Source organism: Coenobita brevimanus, chromosome 43 (assembly GCF_032717465.1).
Source record: "Coenobita brevimanus isolate Jiangsu-jjx chromosome 43, ASM3271746v2, whole genome shotgun sequence".
In the NCBI taxonomy this organism is placed as follows: domain Eukaryota; kingdom Metazoa; phylum Arthropoda; class Malacostraca; order Decapoda; family Coenobitidae; genus Coenobita; species Coenobita brevimanus.
In genome coordinates this window covers 5,882,501-5,897,909 of record NC_136996.1, presented here as the reverse complement: position 1 = coordinate 5,897,909, position 15,409 = coordinate 5,882,501, and the positions used below count along the sequence as shown (strand labels likewise).

Sequence of the window (15,409 nt, the reverse complement as noted above, 5' to 3'; positions counted from 1 at the left end):
AATGCATCAGTTGGAGTAAAAGAAGAAATAGATAAGTAACTAAGACAGTAGGACAAAAGTCAGTGGGAGAAAAGAGCTTGGGGATTATTTTGTCATAACTATTCCATTTATTAGGATCTCAGAAAGGAGCAAGGCATCAGAGATAATACTGGAGATGATAACGATAATATGACTCTAATATAATATTCGATTCATAAGAGCTGCATTTCAGGACCCAACATGGGCATGGACTGAGGAGTATCAAGCAGCGCTCATGGTTCAAAATTTCAAGGCATTTGACATCTTGCGTGCCAAGGGCTACTTTGTGGGAGAGATGATTTGGAGTTTTGCTGATTTCTCTACCCCTCAAGGAAATTTTCGTACCCCGAAAGGTGGTGGCAATACCGTTCGAAGTAAGTCAATACGCTGAGTTGTTTTACAGTTAGAAATGACAAGGATATTTTTAACACGACCTTATTTCTAGGGCATCAGAGAATACTTGTATTGTGCTGAAAAAAATAGTTTCTCTCTCTCTCTCTCTCTCTCTCTCTCTCTCTCTCTCTCTCTCTCTCCCCTAGAAGAAAGAAAGAAACAATGACTTTCAAAATCGAACGCGGCAGATGAGGAATGGTAGGCTCTAAGTTTTCATGTAGTTCTATTACCAACATGGATATAGTGAATGAGTGTGTAAGAAAGTGAGGTACCGGTATAACTAAGCAACTGACAGGGGGATCATGCTGTTTGGATGAATTACGTTCAGATGCCTACATGATAAGCATTTGGTACCCTCCCACCCCAACGTTTTTTTATCGGATAGGTGAAATATTGGTTTTATATAGCAGGTCATATTAAACACATCCATAACGAAAAATATCCCCCAACATAATGTGCAGATGGATAGGCCTGTGAGGTGAAGGCAGGATTCTGGAGTCTTGAATAGCAAGTGAATGAGTATCTGATCCATTTCCTGTTGATCCTTCTCCCTCCAGCGTGTCTTCTCTTACCATGTTTTATGGGTCCTACCTCACCCCACTTGCAGGTGGGAAAAAGAGTTCAGGATTTGGCTATGATGATAATGATGTTGATGAATACTATCGCTGCTACTACTACTACTACTACTACCATTACTACTACTACTACTACTACTACTACAAATATTACCATTATTACTATTATTATTACCACTACTACTACAATTCTTGTTTTCATTACTACTACTACTACCACCACTACTACTATTGCTTCTACCACCAACACCTCCGCCAACGAAGTTACCGCCTGTATTCGCTCGTGTCTGTCGGCCTATCTGTGTGTTTGTGAACTACTGTATGTATATCAAAAAGTTGTTACCGGATTTCAGTTAATTCTGGTGTATAGGTGCGCAGTGGGTCGATTAAGAGTTGAATTGATATTTTGGTGGATCCGAATGCGGGAATAAATAATGAATTTCTTGTCGTCAGCGGAGGTAGCATGTGCGTTCTCTGAATTTTTGTAACAAAGCAGACTAAGATCGTAGAATTAACTGACTGACTATGAGAGACCGTAAAACTATTCGTCTGGCAAGGAAGACGAACTACAGCGGTAAATCTTGAATTTTATTGGCGTTAGCGGAGGTATGTGCTCTTTGAGTACTTTACAGTTAGTTATAATTATAACCTTCGGTAGAGCATGTTGTAGTGAAAAGGTTAAAGTCTATGGAATTTCTCTAAAAGATTATCTACTATTCTGCAGGCTATCCACGTGCGGGGAGAAACAGGAAGGGAGTATTCACCCGCAATCGACAACCCAAAATGGCTGCTCACGTTCTGCGTTGCCGTTACCACCAGCTTGCCAGTGTTACTCTGGCTGGTAATCAGAATGCTCTCTGCTATGGATCTGTTCTCAGTGATGTTATGTTGAACTAATACCTCTCAGTGCTATACCGTATTATGCGTGCAGTGCTGTAATAAAGTAAATTTTATAGTTAATTTTTCATTGAGAGTATGATACCACATTTACTATTCTGGAATTATACTGTATAGTTTCATCATCACTCATGTGAAGCACTGCTCACATGATACCGCTCAGAGGTATGCAACAGGTCACCCTCGCTTGAGAAATATGTACTAAGCAACCTAGCCCTGGGACCCTATGCTCCTGATGAGTCAGTAGAGGATTAGATGATAGGTGGATAGACTGCAATACAGTAACATAATATGAACTGGGTTATAATTGTAGATACAATAATAAACATTTTAAAAAAATTTATATTCATATCACTTGAATAATGTGGATAACTTAGAAAAATTATTTTTGACGTAGTGTTGCTGATTTCTATGTCAAAGAATTCTGATATTAAAAAGGTTTTTGGATCCTAGTGTCTTATATGTTTAATATACTGTCTTTGGAAAATTTATTGCTACAGTTAAGGAATCAGTCAGGTTGGTCAGTATAATGCTGACTTTTATACAACCCAAAGGAATGATCCTCTCAGCATCACGAAAGCAATAATTAAATCTAAGTACTGTACTGACTGTGGATTACGAAGAGGATGGCTTTGTTTTTCTTTTACAAAATTGATACTTTGTTTGCATATCAGGCAACTAAGAACAATGGTGGGGTACTATGAATTACATCTAGTATAATATATAAGTTATCTTGTATGAAGAGTATGCAATAAAGTAACTAGATAGCACTCAGAGGGCGCATACCTCCGTCAACGCCTATACCATACAGCACAGATCTCCACCAAAATTTAATAAACTCTGCCCTGGCCCATGACCCATATATCCACAAATTTCATGGAAATCCATTAATAATTTTTTTTATATACGTTGTACACAAACACCAAATTTTAATCAACTTTTCCTTCACCCATGACACACATATCCGCAATATGCACAATTTTGGAATCTACATTACATGTGTGGGAATTCTGAAGCCACTAATTCATTCACCTCCGGAGCAATGGGTGACACACACACACACACACACACACACACACACACACACACACACACACACACACACACACACACACACACACACAGGCATAGTTTACAGGAAAAAAAAAATAATTATGAAGGAAGGGAGGACGTGAAGTGAAAAATGAGATGAAAGAGGAAGGAAAAGAAATATGTGAAGGAAAGGGCGGAAGGAGAAATGAGAGTAAGCAAGAAGGCAGGCAAGAGAAAAAATGATGGAAGAAAGGAAAGCAGAGAGAAACAAGGAGACAAAAACTAATATATACCTTATATATATATATATATACCTTATATATATATATATATATATATATATATATATATATATACATATATATATATATATATATATATATATATATATATATCCCTACGTGTCAAGTGGGGTTGGTGGAGGATTAGTGCCCCTCCCTGTAAAACAATTAACTCTAAGCCCTAGGCCACCCCGTCTGGGATACATGGCGTCTGGCAATGAATGAATGAATATATAATTATATATATATATATATATATATATATATATATATAGATATATATATATATACATATATATATATATATAATTATATATATATATATATATATATATATATATATATATATATATAGCCAAGATGGACAACAAGAAAATAAACATATAAGAAAGGCAGGCAGGTAGGTAGGCAGGCAGGAAAGAAAAGAGGACAAACAAGGACTTGGTACGATGTCTAGGGTGGCAAACAAGTTACAAGGTAGTCGGAAGTCAGGCATTGAAGGTGGTGGTCAGGCATTTTGATACAGAGGCAGGCATACACAGAAAGAGGGAAGGAAAACATACAGGTAGGCAAGGTTGGAAAGGAGAGAAGCAGGTAGTAAGGAAAAAATCCAAAGGTGGTAGGTAGGTTGGAAGGTTAGTAAGACCACGAGGAAGTCAGGCACATAATTATGGATGTAGGATGATATGCACAGAACACACACACACACACACACACACACACACACACACACACACACACACACACACACACACACAAACAATCAAACACGTACGCGCGCGCGAGCGCGACTTAAAAATAGGCACATATCGAGGTAGCTCTGCATGTCCAGTTTAGCTTAGCCTAATATTTCTGTCTCTCCATCTAAGGCTACAAGAAGGTCAGGCATGTAAATATGGAGATAAGTAGACACGCAGTGAAGAGGAAGAAAAAGAAACTTCACACGCAAGGAAGTTTAAAACAGGCACGCATCAAGGGCTATACTCTGTTCATTTTAACTTAAGTTTTACATCTCTATCTTGAAGACAATAGCAGGCAGGCAGAATAACAAAAAAAGATGTCACAAGGTAAGAGTAAAAATAATAAAATGAATTAAAATGGAGATGACTGAGCAAGAAAGTATGTTAATGTGGGCTGGCAGGAAAATCATAACAAAATAAAAAGGAAGGAAGAACATGAGGGGAGTAAGTGAAAACGATGAAAGGGAATAAAGGGAAAACTAGGAAATAGCATGAAAAGAAATAATACAATACAAAGGTAAGGAAAAAGATATGGTCAGACACCCACGCACACTATCTCAGTAGTTATAGTAGTAGTAGTAGTAGTAGACCCGGGTTCATCTGAAATGTGCACCTAGTCGAGGAAATACATAGGGAGTTTATGGACGCTTGTATAACCTGGCAGTGAAGTCGACAGGTTATAGAGTGCCACCCCAAGAAGGCATCCTGTCCAACATCCACACAAGTCTATCACAACACAGTTCTTTATACGTTATCAGTCATTATTCCGTCCTCCACTTGCCCTATAATCATTTATTTATATCTCTGGGGCCCTTGTTTATCTTTCTTTTCCTCTAAGTGTTCGTAATGCTATCAGAGTCTCATGTTGGTTCACCCTTAACCCCTTCAACACCTCTTTCTTGTATGGGTTGAAGAGTGGTTAGCAATGCTGGTAGGAAGCTGCCAGCCTGTCAGCACCAGAGAGAGAGAGAGAGAGAGAGAGAGAGAGAGAGAGAGATGACAATAAAAAAGTCAAAATGAGTACCTAGAGGAGTTTAGTGTGGTTAACCCGATATACCAAGATGGCTTATGAAAAGTTTGTCACAGGCTCAAAGGTCCAAGTTAAGAAGACGAGCACTGCGGTTTAACACCTCATTGCATCTGCATCTTGGCTTCTAATAATTTTTTTGCTAAATGGGAGACAAGAAGCTGTCTGTCTATCTGTCTATGAAGCTATGTATTTTTTTTATTTGTCAGTCTACCTATTCGTCTGTCTAACCATTTATCAATCCGTTACTGTCCCCTTTACCTTAACCAATAGATAGCGAGCTGTTTCTGGTGAGCAAATGTAGGGCTTTGAATGAAAGGGAAAAACTAGGGCAGAAGGAAATAGCTTACACGTGAAATGATATGGGAGGAAGAAAAGAGATAATAAAAATGACAGTAAAAAGATGGGGGGGGATGGTGTGAATAAAAATGACAAAGTAAAATGATGTGGGAGGAAGAAAAGAGATTTTAAAAATGACGAAGCATACCAGGGAAAATCAACAAATGGTCAGTGAAAAAAAAACTGTCAGGGATGATGCAGGAATGAAGGCTGCCGCAAAGAAAGACTTAGCACTATTTTTTTTTTTTTCTGAAGATGAATAGAGGAAGGAAAAAAATAAACATGGGGAAAAAAATGCTGTAGCCAGTTAGTATTCACCTGAGGGAACTGTGTATCTTTTTTTATAAATGCTTTGACACAAGACAGAGATGCCATAAGTGAAAAAATTGAGGTGATAAAGACCAGTTGCTCACCCTACAACACAGGTACATGAATAATAATCCCACAACCACTCCTCAGAAGAAAACCCATTGGGCCACATCCGGTTAGAGTATCTTAACTCTCTAGACCACCTGGCATGTCAAAACAGCATGAGTGCAACAGGACTTCTGCACTACGTATGCACACAGCCACCCCCTCCCCTTGATATTTCCAAGGATGCTAGAGAATTGTTCTGTAAATGTAATCCACTTGGGTGTGCATCCTTTGGACGTGTTTATTTTGTTTTATATGGAAGTATTAAGCATAAGTTGTTGCTGTATAAGTAGCACAAGCAAGTGATAACGTGCCATGTGCTGAAGTAATCTGTTTAGGAGGAGATGCAAAGGAATTCAAGCCCATCACACAGCACTCCATTATTTTATTATTTTTTTTTACACAGTCTGTTTTCATTTACCTGTGTCTCCCAGAGGTGACAGGATGTTTTTATTAATCATGTAATGCTATCAGGGATTCATGTTGGTCTGCCTTTGACCACCTAATAATGTCTTACCCTTTTCCCATGTTATCACTCACAAAGATGGTTAGCATTCCTACCCTCTCTATTTTAACTTCTCATATTTTCCATGTCCTTTGTAATTGCTGAGCTGTAACATTAGATTAACACTGAAATATGATGTAGGTCATGAAAAAGTGTTATGGGAGGTATAGAACCATAGTATTATCTCTTTCTGCCACTGAACTGTGTAAAATAAGCTGGTATTGCACAAAAATTTGGCCAGGTTGAATTCATTATTAATGTTATGAGAAGGAGTATACTGAGATGATTTAGACGTGTGGAGAGGATGGAGGATGACAACTGGGTGCGGAGGGCGAAAGGGGTGAAAGTTAGTGGTAGTTACAAGAGACAGTCCAAAAAAGACGGGACGCGGTCGGATAGTATGACGTCATGGATGAGGGACTGAACAGAGAGGCTGCTAGAGATCAGTGTGGAGGTCTGTACATGATCTGTTCATGACTGTGTTGTCAGTGGAAACCGATCGGTAAACTTCGATATGTAAATTCCTACAAATTATTATTATTATTTTTTTTTATGCAAGGAAGGAACCAATGGCCAGAAGGCTGCCAGATTGTTCCTTCCAAGAAAAACTAAAGACAAAATCACAGAGCCAAATTCAAGATTTATTAGTTTCGAGATGCCTGGACACACTGCGTTTAAAAGTCTGGAGATCATAGGCAGTAGGAAATACAGATAGAGGAAGACAGTTACAGAGTTGACCTGTTGCATACATTAAGGACTGGGAGTAACGGTTAACTTTTCCAACATTATGCGAGACTGTGTGCTAAGATGCATGGTACGGCCCGGACAGCTCAGGTTTCTTGTCAGGAGCATTGGTCAGAGGTCAGTGTGCTTGAGCAGTGGTTGGGCGCTCCGATACGAGGTTACTTGAGTTTCCCCTCATATTAGGGTTCCAGGTTGGGGAGTGCATGGCTAGATTTCCAGTTAGGGAGTTGCAATACCAGATTTCTAGGTGGGGACATTTTGCAAGATAGTTCAAGGTCGGGGATTGCCAGGATTTTCAGTGGATCTGAGTTCGAACTAATACCATCTGGCCTATGGCAGTGATCGTGTGGCAAGATACAGTGTGTGGTATCGGCAGTTACCAGTACCAGGGTGTGTCCTTTGTGAACAATTGGCTACCCTAGACCCAGTAAACTTTAACCCAATTGGATGGAGTCTGTTTAACAAGGCCATACAACTAAAAAAATATATGTATATATATATATATATATATATATATATATATATATATATATATATATATATATATATGTATATGTATGCATTTTTCCTGTGTGCGATGAGCTTTGAATGGATTTGTTAAAGTGAAAATGCATTCATTTGGTACTGTTGGTAGTTCAAAATCCTTGGTTCGTGGGTCATATTGTACCACACAACAAGAGTATCGAAAATCTGTTAGTCGGTGGACATTTTTTCCCCTTCAGTGTTACAATGGTGGCAGCATGGTGAAATTTGGCAGTCATGTTTAGTTTAATTTCAGTTATTATTATATTGGCTGTAGCAGAGAGATATATAAGATTTTTTGTTTCCTCTCTAGTTACTCTACACATCCTTTGTGGGTCTGTGGGTGAAATGAGTACCTAGGGGAGTTAAATGTGGTAATCTGGATAATACAGAGGCCTTGGTAACAAATATGAGCATTGTGGCTAAGTATTTTGTGGCATCTTCCAACACCTATACATATACTACCATATACACTTTTTAATCAGCTCTGGAGATACTATATGAAACTGGGTGCTGAACTGTGCCCTTCAACAACCCTTTTATTAAGCACTCCCCCTCCCCTAACACACAATTTGGGCCAAATCCCTATAATACTCTCGCCTTGAGATTTTACCTTTTTGTAGCTTTCTCATAGCTTAATTTCAGAAAAAAAAAAAAAAAAAAAAAAAAAAAGAATCTGTGGCTATGCATCTTTTCCAAGCACGTCTTTTTGACTACCGTTATGTTTGATATTAATGGCTTCTCACAGCTCAGCATATGATGGAAGGATGTCCATTTTAGGCCAAGTGATATTAGATATTATTAGTGGTAGGTGGTGGCGACCATCATCCACTCACCTGATGTAGTGCTGCCTACTTCATCCTTAGCCTTTATCATTCTTTTTCTGTGCCTGCCCTCCTCTCTTCCTATTTCTCCCATCTTTCCTGTCACTTCTTATTTTCTTTCCTTTACAGATGGCTTTATATTGAGTGTTAAGCCAAATGGTTTCCTGTAAGTCAAGAAACCATTTACAAGGCTGGGTGGTATCCATATAACCAAACCATACGTGCTCCCTACTTGTCAACAAGTGGATTGGTGGAGGGTTAGTGCCCCTCCCCGTAAGACAAATAACTCAAAGTCAAATGGCCACCCCTTACGGGATTACGGCGTCTGGCAATAGATAGATAAATAGATAGATATTAGATAAATAACGGTCATACTGTTCTGTAATTCTTGGCTGTATTTATGTGGTTTTGAATCCTACCTCACCATATCCTCATAGGTGGGAGAATGGGTCAGGATGATTTCTCTCTATTCGTCTGTCATCCAGTTCAGTGCTGTCCCATTAGGGATGTAGGAGCCTGGGGTTAGGCTACTCAGTACAGACATATTTTAAGGTACGAGTAAATGACCAGTTCTTCATCTCTGAGTACCATTGCTTAAACAGTAGTCAACTCTGGAACTATTTTCCTGTCTGTATTTCCTTCTGCTTATGATCTCCAGCTTTTTACACACAACGTTTCTGGGCTTCTCAAAAAGAGCAGATCTTGCATTTGATTTCTTCTCTTTTCCCCCATGGATGGAACAATCTTGCAGGCTTCCAGCCTTTGATTCTTTCTTCCCTGCAAAAAAAAAAAAAAAAGAAAAAAAAAGAAAAGAAAAAGAAAACGGAAAAAAGATAAACTCTAATCACCCTCAGAAGTACGGTACCTCATGGGCCACGTTTGGTTGGAGTACCATCTTAACAGAGCATGATGATGATGATGATGATGATGATGATGATGATGATGATGATGATGATGATGGAAACTGGCTGTAGATATCAAGAATGATTTATTAAAAAAAATCATAGTGAAGGGATAATGAACATGGTAGGCAGAGTTCAGCTGAAGCACGGATTGCAAGTATGTGAGCCAGTGAATCCACTGTCTAGACATATAAACTGAAGGTGACCATTGCCATTTCTCTGAGCGGTGTTATGTGAGCAGTAAACCCCAACCTCCCCTTTGATGTAAACCCAATCCCGTATTACCCCATCAGAAGTGTGGGGGCCCAGGGCTAGCATACTCGGTCTAGACAAGGTGAGGCTGACTATTTCTTTCACTAGTGGTATTATGTCCGCAGTAAACCCACAGATGTGCATTCACCGCAGATAATATTGCAATACTCCCTATTTTTTTGTGTGTGTGACACAATTACTTTAAGGTGAAAAAAAAAAAAAAAAAGATAAAGTATTGCTAACCACTCAGCTTATATCCAACGGTCCAGACTTTATTGTGTATGACTATTTGACATGGAATCAGAAAAACTCTGAAAGTATTCCACACTTTAATCTTGCATCCACATCTTTATGGCTTTTGTCTGATGGAGAACACAGAAGTATCCTGAGAAATAAGGTTCTGTTTTAAGAATGACCAAGTATTTTGAAGTCCAGCTGTTACAGATTTCTTATGAGTAGAGGACACCCGTATTCTAGTGTAGGGATTCTTTTCTCTCTCTCTCTCTCTCTCTCTCTCTTGCACTTTATTTGCTTTCCCTTCCTCTGTTTCATTGAAAAGAAAAAAAATCAGGAACTGGATGTTCTTCATCCATAACATATCGTGAATACTGTTATCACTTAAACACTTGAGCACTTTTTGTACCATTGACAGTGCACCATCCTTCATAAATGTGTTACAGCTATGAATGTCATAAACTGCATGCATATGCTGTTCTAACACCCGCAAATACGGATCACTCTTCATTGAAACAATGAAACATAAGCTACTTTTCCGTATAACACCACTAAAAGAGCCCCATACCATAACATGGTTTGGGTGTTCATAGTTTTCCTGGTGTACTGATTGCTTTACCTTCTGACTGTTCATTGACGTCTTACCTTAGCAACACTCACTTTAGCACAATCAAATGAGCTCTCGTCACACCACATGACGAGCCCACTGCTCTGGTGTGTAAGGCTAATATCTGTGGTCAAATTCAAGATAAGCCTTCTGCATTTTTTCAGCCATCATGGCAACAGGCCAGTTCATCTTTTTTTTTTTTTTTTTTTTTTTTTTTTTGAGATCTTGAATGATATGGTGGGATATCATTTCTCAGGATATCAGAGTGGTTTCCTTATAACTTAACTGCTGTTATGCTAAGGATTTTGAGTACTTGTCATCACAAAAGGGCATATGTGACCTTATAAGTCTTGTGTGGTCAACCAGAACATGAATTTATTGGCAGGAGTTGAACAGTTGGAAAGCCACTTAATGCAGTCTTCATTCTGCAGTGTTGCATTTAGTAGTCTGGTAATTTCTTTAACTTGTAAAGTAAGGATTCTGACATGTAGAGGTGTATGGTATGAGGACTGCTGGGCCTTGGTAGCAGGCTGTGAAGCCTATGCCCAGAGTCGGACACATAAACACACACACACACACACATACACTTTAAAAACCGGGTGGACAGGGCTAGAAACAATGCACATGCACCCTGCTGTGATGAGAGCTGCATGAACACTGAGGGCTTGTGGCAGGAAAAGAGTGACAGTGGATCTACGAGAGCCATGCACCAAGTAAGGTCAAACATCAGTTGGGGAATTTCAGAGGTAGGAAAATGAAAAAAAATATATATCATACAAAACTTTGGCCCTATCTTAGAGTGATGTGTTGCATATCTTTTTGCAGAGGGTGTAAGCGCTTTCCTGGACCACGTCTCATTATACCTTAACCCACTAGACAGCCAGGCATCTGTTGCTGACATGGTTACTACTCATTGTAGTAAATAGTTTCCTGGGCTACAGAAAACTAGTTGGCTTGTCACGTAGCCTGAGGGGTTAGGCTCTTGAAATCTCCATCTTCTTAACGTGGCCAAACCATGTGAGTATTTCTCTTGACACTTTCAGTCACAGCCACATCAATACTACATTGCTTCTTTGCTTCCTCAAATCGTCATTCCGATTTTCTATGTAACTCCACATGCTTCTCTCAGATAACTCTTCCACTGCACGTGCCCTTATGTCCTTCCACGAGAGATGAGACCAGCATGTTAACCCTGTGGAGGAGTCCGGTACTACCCAAGCTTGAATAAAAGTTCCTAACATTGGCATCAAAGTCAACCATAACAAGATGGGAAGTTCTCGATACATCAAAAGGTCCAAAACAAACTGCCAAGGCATCAAGACCCTGCGGGAGAACAGCTTCATTATAACAAGGCCCAAGCTGTTCAGCACCCTATCTAGGTGTCACAAACACGTCAACTTGCGCTATAGAAGCCTGCAAGCCAAAATTGGACGCAGTCCTGAAGAAAATCAGACACCAACTCTTCCCGCATACTACAGCTGGCCACACCATCACAGCCTAGAGTACAGCTGGCCACTCCAGTATATATGCAACAACGTGATAACAGGGTAAGGTCCATGCTTCACTGTATGTTCAAGTTGGGACCACAGTAATCATGCAACTATTCTCTCTCTCTCTCTCTCTCTCTCTCTCTCTCTCTCTCTCTCTCACACACACACACACACACACACACACACACACACACACACACACACACACACACACACACACAACTCACTTCTTAATTTCTTTCAGTCTTTTGCTGCCTCATAATCTCTATCAGCTTTGCATAAACACGATGTAACTCATCAAAGAATCTTCATGTTGGGTAATATCCTAGAGGTCTGTTGTCTTGCAGTTCAACTGTGCTGCAGCATACTGTCACATATAAAGAATCAAACTGTCAGAATTATAAATTCAAAGCAATATATATATATATATATATATATATATATATATATATATATATATATATATATATATATATGTGTGTGTGTGTGTGTGTGTGTGTGTGTGTGTGTGTGTGTGTGTGTGTGTGTGTGTGTGTGTGTGTGTAGAAGTAGCTAGTAGCCTACCCATAAACACCAAACTATTAGTGAAGTTACATGGGGAATGGCTGGGAGAAGAAGAGATGAGAGGAGGGAGGAAGAGATCAGTAGGGCGGAAGTAGTGGAAGCGATGAAGAAGATTAAGTTGGGAAAGGCCCCAGGAATTGATGGAGTGTGTGGTGAAATCCTTAGGTATGGGGGTGTTGTGGAGTGGATAGGGAAGTTGTGTAGATTGGCTTGGGAAGAGGGAAGGGTTCCAGAGGACTGGAAATCAGGTATAATTGTTCCTTTATACAAAGGGAAAGGGGAGAGAGAAGTATGTGGTAACCACAGGGGGATTTGCCTACTTAGTGTGACTGGTAAAATATATGGTAGAATACTCATTGATAGGGTTAGGCATATGACAGAGGAGCTAGTTGGAGAAGAACAAGGGGGATTTAGGAAGGGAAAAGGGTGTGTAGATCAGATATTTGTTCTAAGATGTTTAGTGGAGAAGTATCTAGAGAAGGGAAGGAAAGTGTATGCTGCCTTCATGGACTTGGAGAAAGCTTATGACAAAATAGATAGGCAAGGTATGTGGAAGGTATTAAGAATATATGGAGTGGAGGGGAAATTGTTGAGTGCTGTGAAGAGTATGTACGAGGGAGCTAGGGCTACGGTGCGAGTGGATGGTGAGCAGAGTGAGTTCTTTGATCTCAATGTGGGACTGAAACAGGGTTGTGCGATGTCTCCATGGCTGTTTAATATATACATGGATGGGGTTGTAAAGGAGGTGCAGGGTAGGGCAGTGGATGTGGGGGTGGTTCTAATGAATGAGGGTGAGATTTGGAAGCTTCCGGTGTTGCTGTTTGCTGATGATACAGTACTGTTGAGTGAAAATGAATGGGAGTTGCAAGGTTTGGTGAATGAATATGGGACAGTGTGTAGGAGGAGGAATCTGAAAGTTAATGTAAACAAAAGTAAAGTTATGGTGTTTGAGAGAAATGAAGTCACAGAGTGTGCAGTGAGGTTGGATGGTGAGGATATGGAGAATGTGAGTGCATTCAAGTACTTGGGTAGTGTGATGAGTAAGGATGGAACTTTGGGGCATGAAGTGCGTGAAAGAGTACAGCAGGGAAGGAAAGTTGTTGGTACACTGAAAGCGGTGATGAGAAATAGGGAGGTGAGTTTGGAAGTTAAGAAGTCACTGCATGATAGTATTGTGATCCCTACCCGGACGTATGGAAGCGAGGCATGGACCTTGCAAGAGGGGAACAAGTCAAGAGTGAGAGCAGTGGAAATGAGTTACTTGAGAGGAGCATGTGGAGTGACGTGGAGGGACAGGGTGACGAATGAAGAAGTGAAGGAACGCTGTGGGGTGGATGTGGATGTGGTTGAGAAGATTAGGAGAAATACACTGAGGTGGTTTGGACATGTGGAGAGAATGGAGAATGAAAGAGTGACTAAGAGGGTGTATGTAGGTGAGGTGGAGGGAGGGAGAGGGAGAGGTAGACCGAGGATGAGGTGGAGGGATGGAGTTGAGAGGTATATGAGGGAAGGGGGGGTGAGTTGGGGGGAGGGTAGTCAAATGGTGGGTGACAGAGCGACTTGGAGGCGTTTTGTCTGCGGCCACCCTTTGCGGGATTAGGGCGTCGGGCTATAGATAGATAGATAGACATGGGAAAAAAACAACTCAGTATCTGGTGTGACTCACTTGAAATCATCTTGTTCTTTAACTGAAAGAGTTAATAGAAGTATTCTGAGATGGTTTGGTCAAGTGGAAAGGGTAGAGAATGAGCCTGGCTAGAAGGGCATATAAGAGTCAGACTGGCTAGAAAAGTGAATGAGAGTCAGGTGGAGGGGGAGAGGAGGAGTGAGAGACCAAGAATGAGAGACGGGGATGGAGTGGAAAGATGTGTGAGAGAGTGGGATGAGAGTTAAAGGCCAGCCAAATAGCAGAGGACAGGGCAGCATGGAAATTTGTTTATGGTCACCCCCTCTGGGTTAAGCCGTCTTGCTAGCTAGACATATGAGCTAAAGCTAAGGGCTACTGTAATCCTTCAGAATTCCATAAATGAACCTAATTTTTTTATGCAAATTTTCATGGTATAGAGAGCTGATATATATATATATATATATATATATATATATATATATATATATATATATATATATATATATTAACCCACTTGTAATACTTGGCTAAATTTAAAAAAAGATGGTAAGTTCTGCATTTACTAATTTAAAAATATAGAAATGACACAATTTTTATTTCTCAGTCTTTGTATATATGTAAGGAAGGACGATGGGTCGAGTTTCAAACCGAGGCGCTTTTCCGCCAAAAGCTGGGAATACACCAGTATTTCCACTTTAGGGTGAAATACCCCATTTTAGGGGAATCCGACCCTATTTAGGGGAAAACTCAGGGTAATCCTGAAATACGTAAAATCTAGGGGAATTTGGGAATCTTTGGAGCGTATTCCATTTTTTTTTGGGGGGGGGATTTTATCTCTGCACTTGGGATTTTATTTTATATTGAGGATGGGAGACAGGAAATACTGCTGACGAGAGACCATAATAGAAAATCTTTATGTGAAGCCAAGTTATCCATTAAACATAAGAAATATAAACGTTTTCTTTCATCATCGTTACTATGGTTACAGCAAGGCACGTGACTCACGTCATGTGGGCGATGAGACGGAAGCAGGGAGTGTTGACAATGCGTGATGCCATTTTCTACCGTTGTGTCAGCCTTCAGGTAAATAACTATGATTACTAGCGCTCTTGTAATAATTTCTTGCCACACTATAGGATTAATTGATCTTAAATAACCCTCGGCACCTGACATTAAGTAAATATGGTGAAACTACGTTTAAAGGTGGTGGTGCATGAAAAAATTGATTTGTTTTCATTGTAAACAGACCTTATTTGGGGAAGAGTGATAAATATGAAGTACGAGATAGTGCTGGCAGAGTATTGTTGGCTTACTTTTGCACATGTCTATCCATCACAAAGAGGTATATTAAGTCCTGGTTATATGCTACAGATGCTAAAAAATACAGGGTGGTCGAACTTTTCTGATTCCATGTGTTGTGTC

General features: G+C 40.0%; 1 protein-coding gene across 1 annotated transcript in view; it reads left to right on the top strand.

The window, feature by feature from the left end:
* The window catches only part of LOC145397793 (beta-glucuronidase-like), a 30,427-nt gene extending 28,544 nt beyond the window's left edge, over window positions 1-1,883 (top strand). Inside the window, exons 13-14 of the mRNA XM_080270815.1 lie at window positions 212-359; window positions 1,711-1,883. Of these exons, the coding sequence (XP_080126941.1) occupies window positions 212-359; window positions 1,711-1,883 (321 nt within the window). The remainder of the gene's footprint in view (window positions 1-211; window positions 360-1,710) is intronic.
* Window positions 1,884-15,409: the final 13,526 nt, after the last annotated feature.